The sequence below is a fragment of the Nelumbo lutea genome, chromosome 1 (assembly GCF_056320005.1).
Source record: "Nelumbo lutea isolate HS-2025 chromosome 1, American lotus-T2T, whole genome shotgun sequence".
NCBI classification, from domain to species: Eukaryota; Viridiplantae; Streptophyta; class Magnoliopsida; order Proteales; family Nelumbonaceae; genus Nelumbo; species Nelumbo lutea.
Window position 1 is genome coordinate 184,251,832 of NC_142684.1, and position 25,783 is coordinate 184,277,614.

The following is a 25,783-nucleotide window of genomic DNA, read 5'->3' on the forward strand; positions in this document are numbered from 1 at the left end:
GAAAATGCCTTAAACTCTCACTTGGTAAATTTACTAAGTGAAGAAGAGGGTTGTGAAGAAGAAAATGCAGAATCGATTAAAGATTTAGAAGAATCTTTAGCAGAGATAAATAAGATCTCTTATCAAACACTGTTTTCAAAACCGAATCGGATCGGATGGTCAGACTAAAAAAACCGGGAACCGGTTACCTTACCGGTTCCGTTGTCCTCCAAAACCGCTTTTTCCCCCAAAATCGTTGATTTTGGTCCACAAACCATTGAAGCGGCCGATTAATTTATTTTATATTTCATAAAACAACTGAAATATAAATAGTCATTCAATATGGTGAAACCAAATGTAATAATAAAAGAGGAATGGTACATCCGAAAGTCTATATACGAATAATTGTTATCACCCATTCCACTATTAATATTGCTAAAACCATTATGCATATGCATCTACCTTGTTATATCAGTTATACCTAAATATAAGGTAGTTTACTAGTTTAGTTATGAATTACAATGGGGTAAGTTCAGGGTAGGGATCATACTCCCGCCCCTAACACTAATTATAGAATAATTCAAAGTCACTGCCTTTGACCCCTATAAGGGATAAAAATGGCATTCTATCCCTGATCCCCACTATGAATAAGTTAGGCCTGATTACATAAAAAATAACAATTTTTACAAATTATATTTACATGAAATAATATTTTTTAAAATATTTACTGATATATAAAATAAATAATTATATATATATATTTACAAATTATATCACCCATTCCACTATTAATATTTACTGATATATATATATATATGTGTGTGTGTGTGATCGTAATTGCCTATGTTTGTCAACAATTTTATTTCACTGATAAAGATCAAAATTAAGGTTTCATTTGTTTTTAACTCCTAAACTGATGTTATATTGCAACCCGCTCATGTTTTGCAAGTGTTTAATAGCGGTGTTAATAATGCCATTAATTGATGTAAAATTCCTTCATCCAAAATTTTATCTCTACAAATTGGTGTGATGTTAATACTGATTTTGTCTACTTAACACTTGTACCCTGGTTTATTTCCTTTTCTCTTTTTTTGGTGAAACACTTTACCCCGATAATTCAGTTTGTTTAAAACCGGATCATGGCTATATTCCATGGGCATAAAAGAAGTGAAATCTGCTTCACACCAACTTCACTCACACATCCCACCACGTATCGGAAACATCTCCTCTACTTATGAATTATTATTAATGTGAGATATTCACAATGTACGGTAGTATATGCCTGTGACGCCGGTGCGAGTAATAGATCTGGCTTTTGTATAAAAATGTATTTACACGGCAAATATGGTCGATTGGTTTCACCATGGCATAAAAATGTATTTACACCGCAAATATGGTCGACTGGTTTTAACCATGGTGGAATCTGTTACATATCAAGACTGAGGGATAACTACAGCCACCGTTGACTCTTCTACTAATTGAAAAGTTTATTATTCCTTATTTTCAAATAAGCCACCGACTATCAATATTTCCCATGCAAAATCGTAATGGAAAATCTCTGGTTTGAAAATTATCCATATTTATAATTTGCACTAAAAGATTGTCTGTTAATGTAAGAGAGTAGAAGGTAGGAAAATGTACATTTTTCCAAGACGAGTGTAGGTTTTTATGAGTATCAGAAAATTTAGAAAGGTTTTTATATTTTACCATTTTTTTTTCAAACCATCGGCTAGTCCATGAGTCAATGTCCAATTGTCCATCCCCCTCCCCTGGCGACAGCGGGATTTGATCCACGTCTATACTCCAACGAGTCAGGGATCTCACCAGCTACTATCATCAGTGGGCACTTCGGCACCGGCGCAGTTACTCGTTAGCGCGGGAAAACTTGCAAGTCATTTCGCGCCATACGCCACCGTATAAATAACATATTACTACGGAAAAAACCAGTAATGGCCGAGTCCGGATCTCACTCTTTCCGTTCATAATCTTCCATACACTTGAGCTTTCCTGTTACCGTCGCCACCATCTGTTACAATTTACAACCTCTCATTCTCATTCAGTTAGATTGAATCGAGCTCCCGAATCATGGACATGGAAGGGTTATCTATCATTTGTGCTGGTCTTGGGTTTGTCGAGGAGGATGAAAGTGGCTCCCGAATTGGTTACACAAAGGGCGAATATTGCTTAGGTTTGTTCCGAATGCTTTATTGCTTGATGATTCCGCAGACTTTTAAATTCACTTTATTGTTTCAACCTTTTCCTTTTTTTTTGCTGCAGATAACTTGAAGGATCTGCAGAGATTTCTGAGACGCGACGATCCACAAGCACGAGATGTATTCAAACAAGTCTGCAAATGGAACACAGTGTCTAAGGATCTAATACCAATAATCGAACATTGCCAAGACGACCGAAGCTTGGTGATAAATGCAGGTGAATTACTCGTTATTTATTACTGTTCTTCTTCTTCTCCATCCGTATTATGTTAACCCAAAGATCTGTGGCATTCTTTCTGAACAATTTCATTTATACTGGTGTAGTGAAGGTTTTGATATTTCTCACTATGCCTATTGAGCCCACGTCTAGCGATATCTCCCAACAGATGGAGTATCTGTGGGATTTAAAGGCTTCAATTACTCGCAATGACACAATTGCTGTGGTTATTTCCCTTCTAGAAGACCCGCTGGAAAATCTGGAACGGTATGCTAGAATTTGCCGTTCTCTCTCTCTCTCTCTCTCTCTCTCTCTCTCTTTTTACCATATACTCTTTTTTTTTTGATCCTTAAGATTTCGACGCAACCTTATTGAGAACTGAATATATGGAACACTTAAGTTTTAGCTTTCATTTGCCATTACTGAGCAATGTTTTCCTCATTTATCCATGTCCTAACTATATACATAAGTTCCTGTTACCCGCGGAGGAATGATGGGAATTGAGCTTTTGTTCTCACTGAACAGATGCGTACCATCTCTTTACCCTGCCGTTTACATCTTGATGTCAATAGCAAACTTTCTGCTAGGGCATAGGTTCTTGCCTTTTCATAGTTGCAAGTCCCTTGCCGTTTCACGTTGATGCACTGACCAGACTTTGATCTACAGTATTTCGCTAACTATTTGCTTTTTCTGTATTCCACAAAATATTTTATCGCAGCTTCTTACAGAAACAACCAAATAATATGGCCAAGCAAATCAAGTGGGAAGCTGTGGTGCTTCTTTATCAAAGGGCCATCAAGAAAACATTCAGTCATTTTTGTGTAAATCGTATACTTTAAAACTTTATGGAGCTAACTAAATTATAAGAGTCTTGACTACCTTTTTTCAGTGTAGCATGCAAATGTAATTGGTCATTTTTACACCTTGCTAGGATCTTATCTAGCATGATTATATTCTAAGGACTTAGAATTATGTTTATTTCATAAGAATTCCTATTTAAGCACATAACTAAACCTGTTCAAAAACCTAATAAAATCTGAACAATTGTGCTCTACTACACCATTCACTTTAGCATTGACCAGCTTCACCACAAGGTGTTTGTTGGTCCCGAGAACAATACCTTGTTGCCAGTAGTCGACTACTTCGTGAAGAAATTTCATAGTAGTCGACTACTACATGAAGAGATTTCCTAGTAGTTGACTACTACCTCAACAAAACTCGGAATAGAAGCAAGAACAAGCTAGAAATAACAGAAAATATCAAGGCAACCAAGCAAAGGCAAATAAAACAAGCACTACCAAGAACACAAAGCATTTACGTGGTTTGGCCTTACCACCTATTCTTCACTATGAAAGAAACAAGAAACTGTACAGGTACCTTATGGCTTGCAATCCAAACCAACCCTTAACCCTTGTACACCCGTCATCCCTTTCCTCTCTCAACCCGAAGAACAAAAACAAGAGAAAAACCTGACTCTTACACTAAGGGCACTCTCTTTTTCCCCCCCTCTCTCTCTTTCTAAACCCTACATACAAGAGAAACCTTTTATATGTAAAACCCTCTTTAACCTAAAGAGGAATCACACCAACTATTATATTAAAAATAATCCAGCAGTTGAAAAATAAGACACTACCTCAACAATTTTTTGGTTCTACAATTTTGTGTCATAAGTGCATTTGAATTTATCAGATTCAGAGAAGACACAGTGTTGTCTATCTGTTATTTAGTTATAGCTTCCTCTACAATTTTATATTCAAATCCATATTTATTTATTTTCCTTGTAGGATTTATTTACTAACTTGAATAACACTCTTAATTGACTAGATTGTTTATTTTGTTCTATACACTGACTATTTTTTTGCCCCTTTCTTTTGTTTTCATTTTATTTGCTATTATTATTCCTTTGATTCTTCTTATCCTATCCTACTTCAACCAGTGGAGCATTCACAGAGGATGATTGGAAGTTGGTCCAGTTGGTGCTTACTTTGTTTCGGAATGTCCTGGCTGTCCAAGAAATTACATTGCAGCAGAAAGCTGTGGGATCTGCCACTCAATATATTTCCTTGAGAGACAAATTTCTGGAGTTATTGTTTAATGAGAACGTAATGGATCTCATCATGGTTCTGACACAGCATGTTGGTGGTTCTTGTTACTATCTCCGCCAAGATAACTTACTTCTGTTAGAGATATTCTATTACATATTTATGGGCCAAGAGCCTGAGTTGATTGCCAAAGCTTCTCAAAAGGGTTCTGAGGTTAGCTTCTTTGATCTTTCTTCTTGATATCTTTCTGGAAATGATAATGGATTTGATATGGAGAAACATAGTGTAGTAAACAAGAACAGACAAAGAAAAAGATAATGGACTCGTGATTTTCTAAGTAAAAGCTTCCATGGATAGGCTCTGAAATTCTAATATCCAAATACTGACACAACTTTAGCACGTTGAATTGGGTATAAACACATATCTGTCAAACAAGCCGGAAATTGGAATATATGGAGGTAACAGTTTACTCTGTCAGAAAACAGTTCCCCCTCTCCTGTTTGGTTTCAGAATATTGAGCATGCAATTTCTGTTATTTGCTTCTCAGGCAAAAGTCTAATCTTTTTTTCACTGACAGGAAAATTCATTCCTTTTGTTGTTGAATGTGCTTTCTTATGCCATTTGCTCATTGTCTGTTAGGAAACCACATGAAATGAAATGATTTTTGTTGTACTATTATTTGCATCGAAGTGTCTGTAATTCCTTTACCAACAACCAGCCAGTGTTGAAGCTTTAATAAAAATAGAGATGAGGTCATTTTAGGATTTCAAGAACTTAACTCATTTTCCACCTTTTGTTAACACTTGTACCATGGGCATTGCAAACACTCTTTCAACACATTTTTTTTTTATGTTAGAAAAACATTTTTCATGTAACTCTAATTCAAATATGTTCTTACCATGTAGGTGGAGGGAAATGTTAAAGAATCTCTTGATTCTCTAAGGTCTATCATGGAGGAGGAAGAAGCAAAAAGGCGGCTCACTAGACAACTGAATTTGGATCGACATTCACAATTTAGTGGAACTTTTACTCGGTTTTCCATGGTATGAAGATTCACTATAGATAATGCCTATGGCAGTGTTATCTTAAACTTATTTTGACTGCAGCAAATTACTTGCTACAGGATGGCTCTAAAACATTATTCAAAGGGAATCCTGGTTCAGCATCCTGTGATAGCCTGTTGAAATCTCATAAATCACAACGGGGTCCTTTAAAGAGAATTGTATGGGACCATGGAAAATTTTCTTCACCAAAGGATAAAATTTTGGAATTGCTCCATAACCTTCTAAACCAGCTACTGTCAGGTGGTTACAATGGTATGTCTGTTATGTGGTGGAAGATGCTTTTGTATAATCTTTGCCTTTTCCCCCTACATTGTCGATGCATATTTTCATTGCTGAACTTTTACTTTTTCAGTTTTAATGCAGTCAATTCGTGAGGATATTGAGAAAGAACATCATGCAATACAAAACAGCGATGTTGCTATTTTCTTCCAGGTTGCTCAATTTGTTACAGCTTTTCAACATCACAAGTCCTTAATTTGGAAGGTGAGAAGTGACTCCAAGGGTTTTGTGTTTCACTAACTCATATCAATGGAAAAATACATATATAGCCATTTAAATTATTATAAGATGATCTGTAAGAAAAATGCTCTCATTGAGGCTTGACAATGTCGCACAAACTCAAATGGTTTGGCTCTTAAGGTCATGGCAGGTATACCGAGTTAGATTTCCAGTAATAGGGCTTTGGATTGGTAGACATGGTTCAGGTGGTAATAGAAGCTAGTGTACTGGTGTAATGTTTAATAGCTGACTGGTTAGGGTTTTATAGTAGCTTTATGTTAGAGGATTGTGAAGCTAGTAAGCTAAGTTACACATGTTCACTATGGAATGGGGTTTCTGAATGCTTTATTGCAAGTAGAAGAAGAACTAGGACCCATAGTGATGTATGATGGGAAGGGAAAAAGCCTTACTGGAATGAATGTGGTTGGATGATGAGAGACATTAAGGATCTGAATACGAGACAAAAAGATTCAGATTTAAATAGATAGGAGAAAGATAAGAAAGATTGTACCTTTAGAAAAAAGAGAGAAAAGTTAAGGAGGACCACACTAGTACCCATTCAAAAGAAATTTTTATTTTTTTAAACCAAATTGAAAATTTCAATTACAATGACTGTATAAAGTAAACACAAGGACTTGGACAAAAACTAACTGAATAAATTTTAATTGCTTCAAGACCAAGACAAACCCATTTGAACACTCAAATAAATATGCTGGCTTCTAAAATAATTATAAAGATACTTTATTAATGCTACTATAACCAAGAAAACCAAAAATAAATTCTAAGAGTGGCCCAAAGAATAGAAGACTCAAATCCTCTCATAGACCAACACCCTATTAGTAAAACGACCATAATTTAAAACAAATCCGATTTACAAGATCTTGGTTTTGTTGGATGGATAACTTAATTATCTGTCTAATGGCACCAATGATCATCTATATTGGTCCTTGAAATTAGGCTAAGAGAAAAATAACATGATTGCATCTTCAGTTCTCTAAAATTATAAAATCTTTCTAGTAGAACTCTTTAAACTAATCTCATCATTTAAAATGACTAATCCTATTCCTTTTTTGATTTTTTTGAGGAAAGATATTAGAATTAGTTGATAGGGGCATATTGGCCTTTTCTTGGTTGTTAGTTTCTCTCTTGTAACAATTTTACTTGTCTGGGGGCATTGTTGTAATTTCATTTGTTAATGAATAGTAATAAATACTCGGTTGACAGTAAAGGGAGTAGTCTAGTTCGAGTTCTCTTTTCTGTTCTCCCTTTTCTTCTTCCTCCTTGCTTCCTACCTTTTCTTCTACTGTTCTCCTTTCTTCTTCCTCTCTTTTTTCTTTTATTTCCCATTTCACTTTTTCAGGTTAGCACAAAAGGTAACTATTCATTTCAGAAACAATAAAGGGGGGATGCGCATGAGAGGATATACAGGTCGGTACATTCAAAAAACCAAGAAAAAGAGAGGAAACCAAAAATATCCTCCAAAATTACAAAGGCAACGAATTCCCACTATACAAAATAGCCCTATCCTCCCCAAAATTACAATGACTAACCCTATTCTTGAGGCATTAGCAAACTAGCAGATGCCCTGGTAGTTGATGGAATAAGAGTGATGTAGGATGTAGTAGGGGTTCTATGAATTTAAGTTTTGGTGGCAGGTTTTATGGGGGAGGAGGGGCTTTAAGTGATTAAAGACGAAGAAAATGGATGGATAAGCAAGTAATTAGAGGAACGGGCTTTAAGGATAAATACTGGCAACAACCAGAGTTCACTGTATCAAACTTTATTTCCTCAAATGCGATATTCCTTTAGTTGCAATTGCAATTACTCTTTTTATAGACTCAATTTATAAACTCGGATGTCCCTTTTACAGACTCGAATTTGGACTAGGAAACTAACCCAGATCAAATTCTAATTGCTTTAAAACTATCACAATTCATTAGGTAACCCATAAGGACAATTAAGTAAGGACTCTAACTCCTAAACAACTCTAATAGCACTTTCCTAATCCTACTAAAACTAATGTAATGTAAAGGCACAAAAAATTATTGAAAAATAGTAAGTCGTGACTTCACTATAAATAGCAAGCATGAAAGTTACCATGAATAGTAATTTTGAAATAATCACAAATTTCTAGAAAACATAATCCTATTCTTAAGTTCCTTGCAACTAGAAAATAAATTAAAAAACTCAAACAATACAAATATTCCATCACGTCAAAATTTTGAATTGGTGTAGGAATGGAAAGTCAATTATTCATCTTTAGAAGTAGTTCATCATTATATGTAAGAATATAGGTTTTTTGATGCTTTATAGGTGGTAGGTGGTAGTTATTTCTCAGCACCCTGTTTGAGTCCCTCAACAGTTGACATTCATCTTGAATTTTTTTGCATTTATTGTTGAGATATGTGAAATCCTGTAATAAGGGCATCTTTGGTATTTTACAATAAGTGGGACATGTATGGTTTTTATGTTTGTCAGGGGTATAAATGCAATTTAATTTTTTATACAATCGGCTCTCAACTCTCTCTCTCTCTCTCCCCCCCCCCCCATAGTCTCACTAGATTGTGCTTCAAATTCCTCTAATGATTATAAGACATCATTTTAATTCGTCTTTGGGTTTTAGTTTGATAGGAAACTGATGTAGGGGAAATGCCCTGCCATCCTAGTAGGATGAATGTGGTGGGAAGAAGAGAGAAATAAGGATCTGATGACACCAGAGTCATGCAAACTGCATTAGTTTCAACTTCATGTTGATGAATATGCTGAAAGAAAAATGATGTGGTTGCACCTTCAATTTTTCAAAATTCTTAAATGTCTGTAATAAGACTCTTAAAACTAAATTCACCCTTGAAAATGACCAACCCTTTTCTTGAGGCAGTAACAATTTAGAAAACAAATGTGAAAAGAATTACTATAATCCAAAACAGACATTTATAAATATGGCATTGAATGAGGAATTGGTAGGAAACTCCTTTTTTTTTTTTCTCCCCGGGTTTTTTCCTACTTCCATGCTTGCACTACAAATGGGGAGCTCCAACAATGAAGATTATCAGAAGTACTGAATGTGCCTGCAAAATATAACTTATACACGACCAAAATCGTAATACTGAACTAACTAGAAGAGGTAGCATTTGACATTTTGTACTGGAAAACCTTAACATGAATTCTTAACCACAAGAGGAAGCATGTTAATTTTGTGTAAAGATATATTCACACTTGAGAGAAACCAAATAATTTCCAATTTGGATCCAACTTGTAGAACATAATTTGAAACATATCCTGTATATTGAGTTAACCTATCAAGTTGTTGCTTCTCTTAGAAATGATTAAACACTCTTCATCATTTCACTCCATTCTGTTGTTCTTCTAAATTTGATATATATTGGTGTGGTTTTTCTGTGCAGCATATGAATGTGGAAACCAAGGCATTTGAGGCGATTACAAATAAAGATGATAGCACGTTCTTCCAAGGAGAGATTTGTGGTCCAATTGCAGCAACAATGGATGAAGCTATGTTCTTATTAGTCACATCTAAGTGGCGTTATGCTTTTGATGCCTTAAAAGAGACCAACGATTACAAGTTTCTGTCTATTTCAGGAGCTCTCATGAAAGATATGGTGAATTTTATGCTAACCAATCATCTCAATATTTTGATACTGTTGCATCAATTTTATTTATACTGGACAAATTTATGTTCGGCCTGCTCCCCTTCTTGTTTCATGTGTAACAATGTCACTTTCTTTTTCAAAAGACATGCTTTTCTTTGTATTTGCTTAGATATCAGATGGGCATGAGTGTTTCAATAGAATGATGTACATGTGATGAAAGACATCTCAGCAATGGATTAAACTAATGCCATACTGCTAAAGACTAGGAAGATTTACAACACTGTTAGTTTAGGTTTTTTTAGGGTGTAAATATTCAGTTACTGCAGTAAGTATAAGAGAATGTAGAAGAAAAACCCATGTACAAGGAGCTATGCAATGGGATTGAAATAACTGTTTATCTCCTACCTATCCCTTATGCATACACAGGGAATTACAGGCAAAACTTTCAGGATAAGTCATTTCCCTGAAATCTTTAGACCTATAGCCAAGAGTATGTTGTACCAATTCCTTCATGGCATCCACTGTGGAGTGGATGGATGATTTTCAAGGACATAGGCATTTCTTTTATTCCAAATGAGCCAGAAAATTACCAAAGGGAAGATTGCCCACGGCATCTTGCCCCTTTTGCTAAGCTCGTCAAGATGCCAGCATAAGACACTAACACATCCTCCTAAATAGAAAAGTGAAGCACTGCTGAACTCTGAACAAATAAAAAAAGTAAGGTCAGATAACCAATTAGAAAAAGAAGTTGAATAGTATATTGTGACTATTCATCCCATGAAAGGGTTCAAATAAGGGGGCAAACATGGCTACACTAATTGTTTCTTTTTGGAAGGAAATGGTTTTTTACAGGCTGGGGATTATCTAAGAGGGGTTAACTGAGGGTTGTAGAGGGCTGTATAGGAAACAACTGGAATAAGAGTTGGATGGATAGAGTTTAATGTTCATGTAAAATTAAAATGACAGATAAAGAAGAAAATATAGAGATGCTTAGAAAAGAAAATGGAGCATGATATACCACTAGAAGCAATACCAGTATTTATTTTATTATTTAGTTATTTTTGTTTAGTACCCATTAAGTAAACTTATTGATCTTATAAGAGATAAGATGCAAGAAGTACAAAATAGGCGAAGCTGAGACCAACTTGCTACCCCAACAACTATCATGCCTAGAAAGGAATGTATAAGGCCTACCTCCACTCCCACCCCACCCTAAGTGAAGCCCTCAATACAACTCTTCTCTATTAACTTATTGGCAGATATTTGTATCCATCTATACAAGGTATTCATGGTCAATGCCAACAACTTACTTCCTTAATGACATGTAGATATACCCAAGGTGCAGATTTTTCTTCTTTCATCTATCCGATTACAACTGGACAATAATTCAGTCCAGTTTTAGTTTTTCTGGCCAACACAGGTTAATTTAAAAGCATTTTCATCAACTGAATAATTAAATAAATCTGACCTTGAAAGATACACTGCGGTTGATTGAGGGATGCATGAGAGTGTAGTCAATGTCAGAACATTGTTGATCTTTAAACTGTTAAGGTTTCTGCTCTGCCTACTCTATTTTATGATTATATTGCATACTAGGATGTCAAAGCCAGTGTTTTGTGTGTGTGTCTTTTTATCTTTCATGTGCTGATCTAAATAACTGAATCATGATATTGAACATATTCTGAAAACAATTTATTTAATATTTTTCATATGCATTTTGATGTTTGGGTTGTGATGGTATTGCTTGTTATTTCATGATCCTTTTCCTAATCCTACTTGTCTTTGTCTCATGCAGATTTGCATGTTAGGTTTGGTGCTTAAGTTATTGCCAGAAGACTCTAAGGAATCTCGAACTGCTCGCATCCTTCTTTATAAAATATTTTATGATCAGACAGACCAGGGAATGACTCCTTTCCTAATAAACCTGATTAAATCTTTTGACACTCATAAACAACCTAAAGGGTAAGCCTACGTTTTTTTTGAAACTCCTTTATTTCTTCAGTATTAAATCATCAGGTTCACTGTGTGACAATGTTATAAAAGTCCAAGGGTCATTTTTTAATGTTTGTCCAGGGTATCTGGGTTTTGGGAGGGATGGACTGGTTATGGACACAACTCTGACGTTTTTTACAAGGTTGCCATTATCAGACTTGAATCTGCATCTTCACACTTATCAGACCTAGGATTTGCCATTGCACTAAGCAAAATGACCCATAATTATTTTAGAAGAAAACTTGTGTCAAATTGTGGAATAAACCTATTTAAGAAAAGAAAGCTTTGCCCCTTCAGATATCAATGTCATTTGCTGATCTTTAAAATGTTAGGTTTCTGCTCTGCGTACTAGATAGCATATTGCATCCTATCGTGTCAATGTCAATGTGTCTTTTTATTTTTCATATGCTGATCTACTTGATAATTATAATACATAGATATTTGGAAACTATTTCATTCATCCTTGACATGGCAGGCCTTGAATGGGTGCCTCGGGTCAGATAGTGTCTTTCTTTGCCCATGGAAGTCACTTGGGCTTGGTTCAAGAGGATGGTTGTATTGGAAGAGGCCAGATCTGCTACTCACACCTACCCACAAGATGGGGTTGTACATCTCAAACTCATATAATGTCATTGATGGGGTTGTACATGAGATGTACAGATATAGCATCTTTGTGGGTAGCAGATACAGACAAGCAATTATTCAAGCTGTCATCTTGGGGCGACCAGTGGACATCTTTTATGGGGAGGAAGCCTCTTCTGAAGCATTGGATAGTCACTTCCCTTTCCTTCTTCCATTAATTGGCATTGATTCCTAAGGAATTCAAAGGTGTGTGATTCAATGGTCTGGAGGAACCTTTTGGAGGTTTTTTCGGACTTTCCCTGTGCATAATCCTCATAAAGCTATCTCCTGTGTTTTATGGGGAAGGCATGTCTCACAGTTTGAGTAAAACAAGGTAAAATTTCCCTATATTTCTAGGGAAGATGAAAACCTATTGGTGTAAAAAGATTCCAGTTGTGAAATTTCTCATGATGTTTTGAAAACTTTATCCAGAGCAGTGTTTTAAAAGGCGTGGGAGGCGTACGCCTGGAGGCGCACCTCCAGGCGAGGTGCTCCCAAAATGCCCTGAGGCATATGCTAGAGGCGCTAATACCTCTGAGGCGTACACCTCTTGTGCTTTTTTCATGAGGCGTGCTACAGGCATACGCCTCTTGCGCCTCATGCACACCTGATATGAAAATACAGGAAAAAAAATAAAAAAGAAAAAAAGGAAAGGAAAGGAAAAGAAAAGGAAAGGGAAGGGAAGAAAAGATAAGGGGAAAGAAAATGGTTTGCCCCCCTTCGCTCGCTTGCCTTCCCTTCGACAAGACCCCCCCCCCCCCTTTGAACTACTGTTATGCATCTTTATTCTTCTTAATATAAAAGATTTTTATTAAAAATAAAGAAAAAATGAAATCCCCCTTCCTCTTCATCCCCCTCCTAACCCCCCTCCTCTTAAGAAGGCTTATGCCTCCATGTGTTCGGGAGGCTTATGCCTCTTGCGTTCTGAATAACGCCTCACGCCTCTAGGTAGTGGAACGCCTCGCACATCGCCTCCGCGTTTTAAAACATTCCAGAGGTTCCAACTTTGGTAAAATATTGGGGAAAATTCTCCATTTTCCCAAAATCAGTTGAGAGTTATTATGAGGTATTCTGAACACTCTCAACTACATTTCTGTAGAAAATGGATTTGTTGATTCTAGGTGTTGAATTGACAACTTGATTGAGATTTTATTTTGAAGGGCCATTCTTAATTGAGCAACTTAAAAATAAAAAGTTAAATAAGCATTGCAGTCTTTAATCCATTCCAATATGGTGAGAGCATTGTCCCAAAATACTATGTTGTAACATTTTCCTAATATGATAAGTGTGATATTTACACTATGTATACTCTATGATGTCCGATAAACTTAGCTTGGATGGTAATTAATTAATTTTTACTATCAGTTCCTATTAAGTCCTTTTAGTTTTTTTTTCTTACTGCTTATCATACATGGTTAATTAATTTTCCTAATATGATAAGTGTGATATTTACACTATGTATACTCTATGATGTCGGATAAACTTACCTTGGATGGTAATTAATTAATTTTTACTATCAGTTCCTATTAAGTCCTTTTAGTTTTTTTTTTCTTACTTCTTATCATACATGGTTATTTCTTATAGGTTTTAGAGTCTCAAGTGGTTATTGTGTTTCTTTCAACATTCCTGGACTTGTATAGATAAATTCCATGTTTTCTTAATACATCCCCAATTTTCCTAAATTCCCAAAATTTATAAATTTGTTGCTGTGTTAATCAAGCGTTGCTAGTTATCAACTAGTGAGGCCATACTGACTGCATCACTAACACAAACCAGTCAGACAGTACCCATGATGGGCACCTAAACATTAACTAAATTAATTGGGCCAACTAGTGACTAATTGGTCTATTCAAACTAGTCAACCACAAAGTTACTTCAAAGTTTTATTTGCTTGTTTTTTTATCTCTTTATTGTTTAAAATAATATCACATATACCTTTATTTTGTTATATGCACTTTAAATATTTGTCATGGCACATGGTTGCATGCTGGTATATAAGATAGAAACAAGGCATATGGTAAGATAACGACCGAAAGGAGTCATGGTTATTCCAATAATCTATGTACTGGAATAGAATTGCCACAAAAAAGAGGATCACACCAAATAGCTAAAAAATTGCAGTGTTTCTTCAAAAAGAAAATAGTGTCACTCCCTTATCTCAACTTTTATGGTCTTCCTTTTATTGTTTGCAAAGGCAAGGTTATAAAGTATAAACTAGATATTCTATATCATTCTCTCATTGCATAATTGTAGTTTGTACCAACTTACATATGTTATTTCATCAATATTTTAAATTTAGAACACATATATATATTTTTTGTGGCCAACTAGTTAGTGCCTAGTCACCCATCGCCTAGGGAGGCAAAAACAAGTCATCACCTCACTGCATTGACAATACTGATTTGTTGTTAAAATTTGCAAAAATTGTCCGAGCTCACATGGTGAAATACACATAAAAAGTCAAAATTTTCAACTGGGGGAGGGGAAGAGGTGTTGCATTTTGATGTTTGATCTCTTGGTAATTTTGAGACCATTGGAATTGGCTGAGTTTTCACTAAGTGGGGTTATGGCATAATATGGGCCTACAGTGGCCCCAAAACAGAGTAGGGATGCTGGTTTCTCTAATGTTGCATTGCATCCTTCTTCCTTACCTATCCAAAATATTCAACTAGTGTTATTTAGATGGAGCAAAAGGATTAGTTAAGAACCTTGGATGATTGTGCGTTACTTGTACGAGATCAGAGAGAACTTGTATTGCATGCTAGTGTAAATAAGATGGATTCCTAAAGAGATGAACACTGTTGTGGCCTTGTGGGACGTAGGAAGCCCCTTTTTGTAGGGAAACACGTTTGTCATATATAAACTGGGGCTGGGTTGCATTCCACACTTTTTGTGCATTGTTGTGTATCCTCTCATGCATACATCTTTTCTCTCTTTAATACTACCAGTTGAAGTTAGCTTAATAAAATGGATCAAGCTATGTTTCACAGACAGCCTATTTATGTGTACACTTAGTTGCTGATTTTGGTACATCATTTTCAATTTTTGATAGATGGGACACATCTCCAATGAAAACACAAAATATGTTCTTTATATATACATGCATATTAGCTGCTTGAATGCATAACCTTTTTTCCTTTGTCAGTGATCTTGCAGATCTAGTCGAAATGATATATCTAGTTGTGCAGATTATGGAGAAACTTCAAGCACGTGGCACATTAAGGGTATGCTTTTTTTGCTTATGATATATTATTTTCTTTGGAATGGACATGTATTAACTATTAATAGAAAACATTAAGCCTTAATGCTGCTCAAATACCCATTGCATGGAATAAAGATGTGAGTATAAATCAATTATCTCTGTCAGGGTACCTTGGAGTACAAAATGAGTCAGACCTTTACCTCTTCTTTAAGGCTTAAATGCCTTTTATTAGCTTTGAGCTAGGTACTTATTACAGAGAGGATTTCACTCATATTTGGTAAAGACCTAATGAGAAAAGTGATGCGGAGATATTTCTTTTCTCATAATATCTAATGTTGTAAAAGACATTCTTTTTTCTTAATATTTTGGTCTTTTAAGCACATTTTGTTATCTCAATTAAGGCAGCTTAGTTTATTTTGGATGGGTTACCTAAAAGTGATCTTCTAAACCCATTCTGTTTAATATTGTTAGTTTTTAATATTTCCTTTTGTAATTTGGGATTGCTATTACACAGTTTGAAAGTTTTATTGTTCTTATTCAAATATCCAAGTAGTGAAAATTAATGAAAAAGTTGAAAATGATATTGAATTCAAGCAGCAAATTACCCCGAGTATTTGGGGTTCAGCTGCATAAGTTCTGCTTTGCTATTTTACTCTGTTAAGATAGTATTATCCCTCTCAGATTTTTTTCTCCATATCATTAGTGAAAATGGTGTTGCAATTATGGTTCATGGATGGGAAATATCCCAAACTAACCACTTCTGGTACTTTGGATCAATTGTCCATAACGAGGGAGAAATTAGTGAAGATGTTACACTTAGAATTACAGCAGGGTGGTAGAAGTGGAGAGGTGCATCCAGTATGCTGTTTGATTGGCATGTTACCAATGAGACTTTCTATAAGGCAGTCATATGACTAATATTGCTATGAGATAAAATGTTGGGCAATCAAGAAACATTGTCAGAAAGTGAGTGTATCTAAGACGAGGATGTTGAGATGGATGAGTAGTGAGATTAGAAAGGATAATATAAAAAATTAGCACATTAGAGATGACCTAGTAGTAGCTTCAATTATTGACGAGGTAAAAAAAGTTGATTGAGATGGTTTGTTCATGTTCATAGATGACCAATGATTGAACCAGTGAGGAGTTACTTGATGCAATTAGAAGGCTCTAAGAGAGCAAGGGGAAGACTAAAGAAATCATGGTCTTAAGTGATACGAAATGGTCTAAAAACATAAAATTTGACAGAAAATGGCTCTCGATGATGGAGCACTATGATGGAACAATATTCTTGTAGCTGACCCAAATAGGTGGGATTAAGGTTGAGGTTGAGTTTAGTTATTATTATTATTGTTGTTTTGATAATTACACCTACAGTAATTCAGATAATGCAAGAAAAGAAGAAAAGAGAGAAAGAAAAAGGAGAAAAGAAGTTTCAGCAATAGGTTGTGGAAGAATAAAGGAAGGGAAGAGAGAAAATAAGAATATGAACCTCTCTCTCTAGCCCCCTTTCATCGCTTTTATTAATAATTCTAAGTCTGAGTACAATTACTTGGATGCCCTTAATGGGGCAGCCAGCACTAAAGAGATAATTAAAGAAAATAAAAGAAGGCCCATAACTAAGAAACATAGCTTTTAAACACTACTAAAAAGAAATAAAGAACACTAGGGCCCATTTGGCCCATTCTCACTACATTGTTGGTCTCCCTATCACTTTCTATTACCCTTAATGTGCATCAGATTAATCCTTCTGACTGGTGTAGCAAAACTGGTGATTTCGTGAATTAAACTGTTTGACAGTTTGACTGTCTAGTCCAATTCAGTTTTCAAGGTTCCCACTGAATGCATTGCTCATAACATATGTGCCAACTATGCATTTACAGTGATGTTATGTATGATTGTAGGTAAAATGAAGGAAATGATGTTCAATAGGGAAACATCATATTCCTAATTTTTCTAATGTTTGGTTGTAACTTGGGAAAAAAACTTAAATGGATGAGAGAAAAAAACTTAAAATGGATGAGAGCCATGGCGTTTGCACTTTGCAAGTCAAGGGGGATCTTTGTTTTTCATGATAGCTGCCTATTAAGTCAGAAAATAAATTTCAATGCTCTGTGTATATAATTTATTGGCTACAGCTGTTTCATATCTCTGTTTCAAGGTGTTGGAAAAGTTTTCTTCTACCATATTAATCTGATCTCTTTTTCTCTTTTAAATAATCTTCTTAGGTTTCTAGAAAATCGAGAAGGGGAAGAAAGAAGAAATTACTAGGGGATGGCAAAGCAGCTGAAGAGGAACTATTGGGAGATGATAATAATAGTGTACGGAAAGAGATAAATTCTACTTGTGAACCATCTCTGGACTCAGGCATGCCCCTAAAAACAAGTATAACCAACTCAAGTGTTGATGGAAAAGAAGAAAATATTTTGGACAGTTATTTGGTTGATGAGCCTGAAATACCTCCATTGGACACAGAGATTCTTGGGGAAGATTTGGCACAGCCTGTTAACAAAAAATCTAGTCATACAGCCAATGATCTAGCATATGCAACAGAGAATTCATCTGATGATGATCAGACAGTTGCTACAGATGAAGTTGATTTTAAAATATCTAGTTTGGTCACTACTTTTGCAAACAACACCATTATCCAAAACTTGTGCTGGTTGTTGAAGTTTTACAGAAGCAATTCCACTACTACAAATCACCATATCCTATACATGCTGCGGAGGATTTCTGATGATCTTGAACTTTCTCCTATGCTTTATCAGGTTCCAATTCAAAACAAATTTGCCATTCTAATACTGAAAATGAAACTTGAAACATGTCCATGTCTCATTATGTATATCTGTGCTTGCCTAACTTGCAGTTATCACTCCTCACCATCTTCTATGATATCCTTGCCGAGCAGAAGTCTTCTCCATGCATGGAATATGCAAATATAGTTTCCTTTCTCACTGATCTGGTGAGGAAAATGCTAAAGAAAATGAAAACCCAGCCACTTCTGTTTGTGGAAATACTGTTCTGGAAGACACACAAAGAATGTCACTACATAAATTCTGAGTCTTTATTACATGAGCTTGGCAACTTGAAAAGGGAAAGTAAAAAATGGGGAAATGCTTCATCTGAGAATGAAGGACAAATCAGTTCATTGCAAAGCAACAGAGAGATGGGCAGAAGAAGCATAGCAGATTCACTTGGTGAAGATGAAGCTGATATTGTTTTTTCCCACGATCTCAGTTATCAAAAGTAAGACTTCTCTGCAAAATTTGAACTTTCTTTCCATCAATAAAGAAAACTTAAACTTTCTTTCCAGCACCAGTCTCATATACTAATTTTTAGCAGTATTTAAATAAGTGCTTTCTGGGATGAGAGTTCCATAGTTTGCCTCTGCAATTCAGTTTTTAATTTTACTTCCATATTATAATTTGAAGAAACAATGCTTGGAGCATAAAATTACAGTGTGTTCCAAGATTCTAGGATGTGTCTTAAATTTCTTGCCAATAGGATTCACACAGATGTTGATGTTGATTAGTTCACAATATGTATGCACAGGGAAGAAAATCCAGATGAAATGAAGCTTAAGAATGATGCTGAGATCAACGGAGAGGAAAATAATGACATGAATGATGCTTACAGGTATAGTTATCAGACGGTTCCCCCCTTGTTTTAATTCTTTGGACAATAAATTTCCTTGTTCACTCTGTTTGGCTTTTGTAGTGAAGGGCATACCTTGGTAGATCATTCTCCAAGAGGTCCCCAAAGAAAGAAGAGACTTGTTTTTGATGAAGAGCTGGAAACTGATATTAAGAATCTTTATGAGAAGTATGCGTACTTTGAGAAAATTTTCTTTTCTCTTTTAAATATTTAGGTTGAATTTTTAAGGTTATTCCAAATGATGCTTATTAATCAAGGAGCTAAAGAGGACAGCAAGCTGTGTTAATCACAATGGACTCTTTTTTTTTCTTTTAGCTTATGTCTCAAAATTGACTTATGCTTATGAAATTTGACATTATTGCTTCATATAGTTTTGTCTAGCATTTCATGCAATAATTTGTACTCCTCCCACCCCTCCTCCTGGTTCTTTTCTAACATATTTATTTGACTGTTCCAGATACAAAGATAATCGGCACTGCAGTCGTCTTATTGCTGAAGCTCTTGAGCATAGTCGAAAAGTATCCCCAGTTCAAGTTTCCAATAAGATTAAACAGCTAGGACTCAAGACATCCAAGAAAAGAAATGTTTGCACTGGTAGGGATGAGCATGTGATGCTGGAAGGAAAGGAATTGGGGAATGACGATACTCACCTTCCTTTGAATGGATTGGAGGAGAGCTCTTTCCGTGGGAGGTCTTCGTGAGTATTGCACCAATATCTATGATTTTAGACCATATAATTTGCTGTTTTAAAAAAGGTTATTATCTTCTTTAGGGCAAGGGCTTATGATGTATAATTTCAAGGTGTTGTTTTAATAATAGGAGTGCAAATCAGGGTACATTTAGGATTGGAGACCAAGAGATAACTCAATGTGATCTTTTCCATACCTTGGTTTGATAATACATGACAAGGGAGAGACTGAGGATTGTTAAAGTGAGCCGAATAGGGGTAGTTTAGTCATCTTATGTTTGTTAAGTGATTTGCTTATGTGGCAGTTTTATTAGAGACACTACCCACTCTTAAAGGGCAGTTTAGTCTTTGTAAATGTCATTAGAATCTAAATGACTATTAAGGGGTCGACTGAATGGAATAACCATCAGATTTTGATAGACCCTTCTTTTCCTTCTTCTCTTCTTCTTCCTCTTCTTTCTTCTCTTCCTGGTTTGGGTTACTGTAGCCATTTGAAACATGGTATCAGAGCCATGTTCCAGACCTACTTCAGTTCGTAAAGCATCTCAGCAGTGTTCATGACCTTCTTTCGTTTCTGTTCAGTCAATGGAGAGAACTGGTTCGCCCTAGGTCTGAAACATCACAACTCGTCTCTCTCTGCTGCACATAATCTTCTTCATCAAGAAAAGTGACTTCAGCAGTGAATGGTTGGTTCAGACTCTCAAAGGAAGGTCAGTTATCTCTTCTTCTTGTGTTGCTGGTATTTCTAGGTAGAAACCCTTCAAGAATCTGTTAGTACTGATCAGAACCTAGAGAACTAGGTTCATTGTTGCCTTAGAACGGGTTGTGTGCACAGTAGCCGAATGGTGTAGGGGTTGCTGTAAGTTGTTGAGTGGTGTTAGGGCTGCTGTAAGTGGCCGAGTGGTGTAAGGTATAATGCAATGACCTAGTCGAGCTTCTTGTGGTTGTGTAATGCCCTCTTAAAAGGGTTAAACTAGTCTGAACTGGGTGTAACAGGTTTGACTATGTTGTGGTGCTTGTAGTGCACAATCTTTATTGAGTGGTTGTAAGAGGGCTTACATGTGATCAGTGAGTGTTAGATTGATGCTTATGTGGTTCGTGGTGTTGTGAAATCAGCAGTAGTGTGAATAAGAACAAGGCGTTTGTACCCACTGTTGTGTTTAGGGGCTGCTATAGGTGCTGGAACATCAAACTTTGAATAACAACTGTCAGCTTGTAGCTGAGAATTCAGGTTAGAGGCAACTGTGAAAGAGTACAATGGCAGCAATAGGAGATGGGAATAATGATCAGAAACCTAGTGTGGTGGTTTCCCCTGACTACCTAGGTGTATAGATGACCTTAATTAAACTGAATGGGGAGAACTATGTTCCATGGGCTAAATCGGTGGAAGTTTTCCTCAAGGCAAAGAGGAAAGTGAAGCATGTAAGAGAGGATAAACCATCGGATGACTCTCTAGGGTTTGATGATTGGGAACAAGAAGATGCTCAAATCATGACTTGGCTATGGAACAGTGTGGAACCCAAAATTAGTGCCAACTTCATGTTTCTTGATATGACTAAGGATATATGGGAACATGCTAAGAAGTTGTATTCTGGACAAGATAATACAACAAGAGTATATCAACTTTATTAGGGGTACTTTGATTTGCAACAAGGAAACAATACACTAGAAGAGTACTATGCCTGCATAAAGAATAAAAGGAATGAACTCAATGTCTATCATCCCCTCACTCCAGATATTAAAGCTAAGCAACAGTAAAGGGAACAACTAGAGTTACAAGATTCTTGGTGGGGCTGAAATTGGAGTATGAACCGGTTAGAGCCCAAATATTAGGGAGCTCTACCCTTCCTACACTTGAGGAAGTATTCTCACGGCTTCGTAGAATCTCATTGGGATAGACAGAGAATCCCACACAATCTGATAGATCAGCACTTGTGACAGCTAGAGGAGGTGAACACAGTACAAGAGGGGGAGGACATGCCTCTCGAGGAGGCCGTGGCAGTTCCATGATCGGTCGGGGTGGTCATGACTCAGGGGGAGGCCGTGGTGGAGGGAAGAATAACTCTACAAGGAAGTGTACTCATTGTGGCAGGGAAGGACACACAGTGAATTTCTGTTATGACTTACATGGCCCTCCCTCTAAACGGGCTAATCATACTGTAGCAGGTGAGGTTGATATCGGTGACAGTATACAGGCAGATCGAACTCCTCTCACATCTACATCTACTTCTGGGAGGGAGATGGTGAGTGTACCGCGTGATGAGTATGAGCGGTTCCTTCAAACCACTTCACAACATACCACTACCACACTTGCCCACTCAGGTATTGCTTGCATGTCATCTAAAACCTCTCCCTGGATTATTGACTCTGGAGCCTCTGATCACATGACTGGGACTCCAGGTGTGTTCTCTTTTCTTTCTGAAACCTCCACACTACAAACTGTTACACTCGCAATGGGTCCTCATCTCCCATCTGTGGTGTTGGTAATGTTGACATGGCTTCTCTATCCTTATCATCTGTTTTATATGTACCTAAGTTAAAGCTCTTAACTGTTTTGTTACCTTCTTTCCTTCCACTTGTGTCTTTCAGGATCTCACGGTGGGGAAGAAGATTGGTGGAGGGCATGAGGATTGTATTATCTTGACGGTGGTGGATCTTCAATTGCTCTTCAGACTTCACTTACTCTTCTACAATGGCTTTGCCGACTGGGACATCCATCTCTCAAGGCTCTCAAGATATTGGTTTCGTCTTTGAGTCATTTGTCAGTTTTGCAATGTGAGTCGTGTCTGTTTGGGAAACATCGTCGTCTGTCTTTCACTCCAAGAGTTGAGAGTCGTATGTTGAGTTCTTTTTCTTTGGTTCATTCAGATGTTTGGGGTTCAACCAAAATAGAGTCTTATAATGGGTACAAGTATTTTGTCTCCTTTATTGATGATTGTTCAAGAATGGCATGGATTTACTTAATGAAAGAAAAAAATGAATTATTTTCCATTTTTCAAAAACTCCATGCTGAAATACATACACAATTTGGTGTTCCAAACAAAGTTCTCTGTTCAAATAATGGTCGTGAAAACTTTCTTACTTCATTTCAACAGTATTTAGAATAGCATAGCATTATTCATCAGACCTCATGTGCATTCACTCCTCAACAAAATGGGGTAGCTGAACGGAAGAACCGTCAGCTTCTTGAAACTGCTCGGTTTATTCTTCATCACATGAATGTTCCTAAACGGTTTTGGAGTGGTGCTGTACTCACTGCATGTTTTCTCATTAATCGGATGCCCTCTTTCATTCTTCATGGTCGGTCCCCCTTCTCTATCATGTTTCTCACTTTATCTCCATTTCCATTAACTCCTCGTGTCTTTGGTTGTGTGTGCTTTGTCCACAATTTGAGTCCTGGAATAGACCAGCTAGATGTACGCTCAATTAAATGTGTCTTCCTTGGCTATTCTCGGACTCAAAAAGGGTACAAGTGTTATAATCCCATTACCCGAACGTGCTATGTCTGCTCTGATGTCACCTTTTTTGAGTTTGCCCCCTTCTTCTCAAGACCTGAAGCACTTTTGTCTCCACCCTTACTTCCTCTTCCTCTTCATGTCAGTGATCCAGTTCTAAATGCTGTTGTTGGAGTAGACTCATTCCCTCATCCAATGCAGATCACCACCGAACAACCACCGATCCGGCAAGTGTATACACGTCGAACGACACTGGCCCCTCCTCCAACTTCTACCTCATCTGCGGATCCTCTCATGGCTCCTATTACTGAACCTTCAGACCTTGACCTACCCATTGCCTTATGGAAAGGTAAACATAGTTCTACCCTCCATCCCATTTCCAATTTTGTTTCATTATCTCATCTTTTTACCTCACATTGCCAGTTTGTTTCACTTTTGTCCTCTATTTCCATACCTAACAATGTCCAAGAAGCTCTTAGTTCACCTAGATGGCGACAGGCAATGGAGGAGGAACTTTCTGCTCTTCAACATATTCAAACATGGGAACTTACTACTCTCCCACCTGGTAAGCATGTTATGGGCTGTAAATGGGGGTATACTGTGAAATACTTGCCAGATGGTAGTGTGGAGCGTCTGAAGGCCAGACTTATTGCTGAAGGTTACTCGCAGTTGTATGGAGTGGACTACATGGAGACATTCTCTCCGGTTGCTAAGATTGGTTATGTTCGTGTACTAATTTCCCTAGCAGTTATGTATGATTGGCCTTTGTTTTAGCTTGACATAAAAAATGCCTTCCTCCATGGTGATCTGGTGGAGGGCTCAGGGGGAGGATGGTAAGGTCTGCAGACTGAAGAAGGCAATTTATGGGTTGAAGCAACCGCCACGTGCTTGGTTTGGGAAGTTCAACGAAGTGGTGAAGAGTTTTGGAATGAAGCAATGCCAGGTTGATCACTCAGTGTTTAGCTATGACTCAGAAGCTGGGAAGATCTTATTAGTGGTCTATGTGGATGATATTGTCCTTACTGGCAGTGATAAATTGGGGATTGGCAAAATAAAGGTATTTCTGCAAAGTCATTTTCAAACAAAAGACCTTGGAACATTAAAGTATTTCTTGGGAATAGAAGTTGCCAGGTCAAAACAAGGTGTAAATCTGTGCCAAAGAAAATATGTTCTTGATCTATTGGAAGAAACAGGACTGTTAGGTGCAAAACCAGCTGAGACTCCTATGGAACCAAATGTTAAGTTGAGTAGTGATACAGGAGAAGTATTTGAAGATCCCGGAAGGTATAGACGACTAGTGGGGAAGCTGAACTATCTGACTATCACGAGACCCGGCATCTCCTTTGCAGTCAGTGTGGTGAGCCAATTCATTCAGAACCCTCGTATACCTCATTGGGATGCAATTCTTAGAATTTTAAGATATCTGAAAGGAGCTCCAGGCCGTGGACTATTGTATAAACCAGGAAGAAAACTTGAAGTAGTTGGGCATATAGATGCAGACTAGGTAGGCTCAGTGATTGACAGAAGATCTACTACAGATTATTGCACATTTCTTGGAGGAAATCTTGTGACGTGGAAGAGTAAAAAGCAGATGGTTGTGGCCAGAAGCAGTGCTGAAGCCGAGTATAGGGCCATGGCACACATTACTTGTGAATTAGTGTGGTTGAGGAATCTCTTACAAGAAATTGGGTTTCACATGGATAAACCTATGAGATTGTACTGTGACAATCAAGCTGCACTCCATATCTCATCCAATCCTGTCTTTCATGAGAGAACAAAGCACATAGAGGTTGATTGCCACTTTGTGAGGGAGAAGTTTCTTGCTGGAGAGATAAACACAGAACATGTGGGCTCGAATGATCAGTGGGCAGATTTGTTTACAAAAGCTCTAAGCTCAGGGAAAGTGAATTATCTATGTAATAAGCTGGGATTATATGACATATTCTCCAGCTTGAGGGGGAGTGTTAAAGTGAGCCGAATAGAGGTAGTTTAGTCATCTTATGTTTGTTAAGTGATTTGCTTATGTGGCAGTTTTATAAGAGACACTCTGCCCCACACTTAAGTAAGGGCAGTTTAGTCTTTGTAAATGTCATTAGAATCTAAATGACTATTAAGGGGGTCGATTGAATGGAATAACCATCAGATTTCGACAGACCCTTCTTTTCCTTCTTCTTCTTCTCTTCTTCTTCCTCTTCTTCTTTCTTTTCTTCCTGGTTCGGGTTACTGTAGCAGCATTCGAAACAAGGATGATGTTACCCATAAAATTACAGTAGGATGGGAAAAATGGAGGTCTATAGCTAGAATTTTATGTGATGGGAAAATACCACTTAGGTTAAAAGGAAAATTTGATAAAATGGTTGTAAGCAAGGATCAAAGTATCAATACGATATGCCCTATATTAGGCATATTGTATCCGTATCGGTGGACTCCAAAACACATGGATACATCAATAAAGAAAATGTTTGGGAGTTTTAAAACTTTGGGGGCTTTAACATCACCCTTCTAATACCTAAAAAAAAAAAAAAGACTATTGTCCATATCAAGATGCAC

At 36.9% G+C, this 25,783-nt stretch overlaps 1 protein-coding gene across 4 annotated transcripts in view; it reads left to right on the top strand.

The window, feature by feature from the left end:
- The first annotated feature begins 1,591 nt into the window (after window positions 1-1,591).
- ATIM (timeless family protein) overlaps window positions 1,592-25,783 on the top strand; it is a 30,486-nt gene continuing 6,294 nt past the window's right edge. Inside the window, exons 1-15 of one of the 4 annotated variants that reach the window (XM_088961380.1) lie at window positions 1,711-2,167; window positions 2,257-2,409; window positions 2,517-2,676; window positions 4,346-4,664; window positions 5,357-5,494; window positions 5,575-5,767; window positions 5,868-5,998; window positions 9,418-9,630; window positions 11,417-11,583; window positions 15,380-15,458; window positions 17,665-18,204; window positions 18,303-18,682; window positions 18,989-19,072; window positions 19,154-19,258; window positions 19,548-19,787. In XM_088961380.1, the coding sequence (XP_088817506.1) occupies window positions 2,065-2,167; window positions 2,257-2,409; window positions 2,517-2,676; window positions 4,346-4,664; window positions 5,357-5,494; window positions 5,575-5,767; window positions 5,868-5,998; window positions 9,418-9,630; window positions 11,417-11,583; window positions 15,380-15,458; window positions 17,665-18,204; window positions 18,303-18,682; window positions 18,989-19,072; window positions 19,154-19,258; window positions 19,548-19,787 (3,005 nt within the window). In that variant the 5' untranslated portion in view covers window positions 1,711-2,064. Of the gene's footprint in view, window positions 2,168-2,256; window positions 2,410-2,516; window positions 2,677-4,345; window positions 4,665-5,356; window positions 5,495-5,574; window positions 5,768-5,867; window positions 5,999-9,417; window positions 9,631-11,416; window positions 11,584-15,379; window positions 15,459-17,664; window positions 18,205-18,302; window positions 18,683-18,988; window positions 19,073-19,153; window positions 19,259-19,547; window positions 19,788-25,783 lie in introns of those variants that run through there. The other 3 variants (XM_088961383.1, XM_088961381.1, XM_088961382.1) reach the window with 3 other exon arrangements.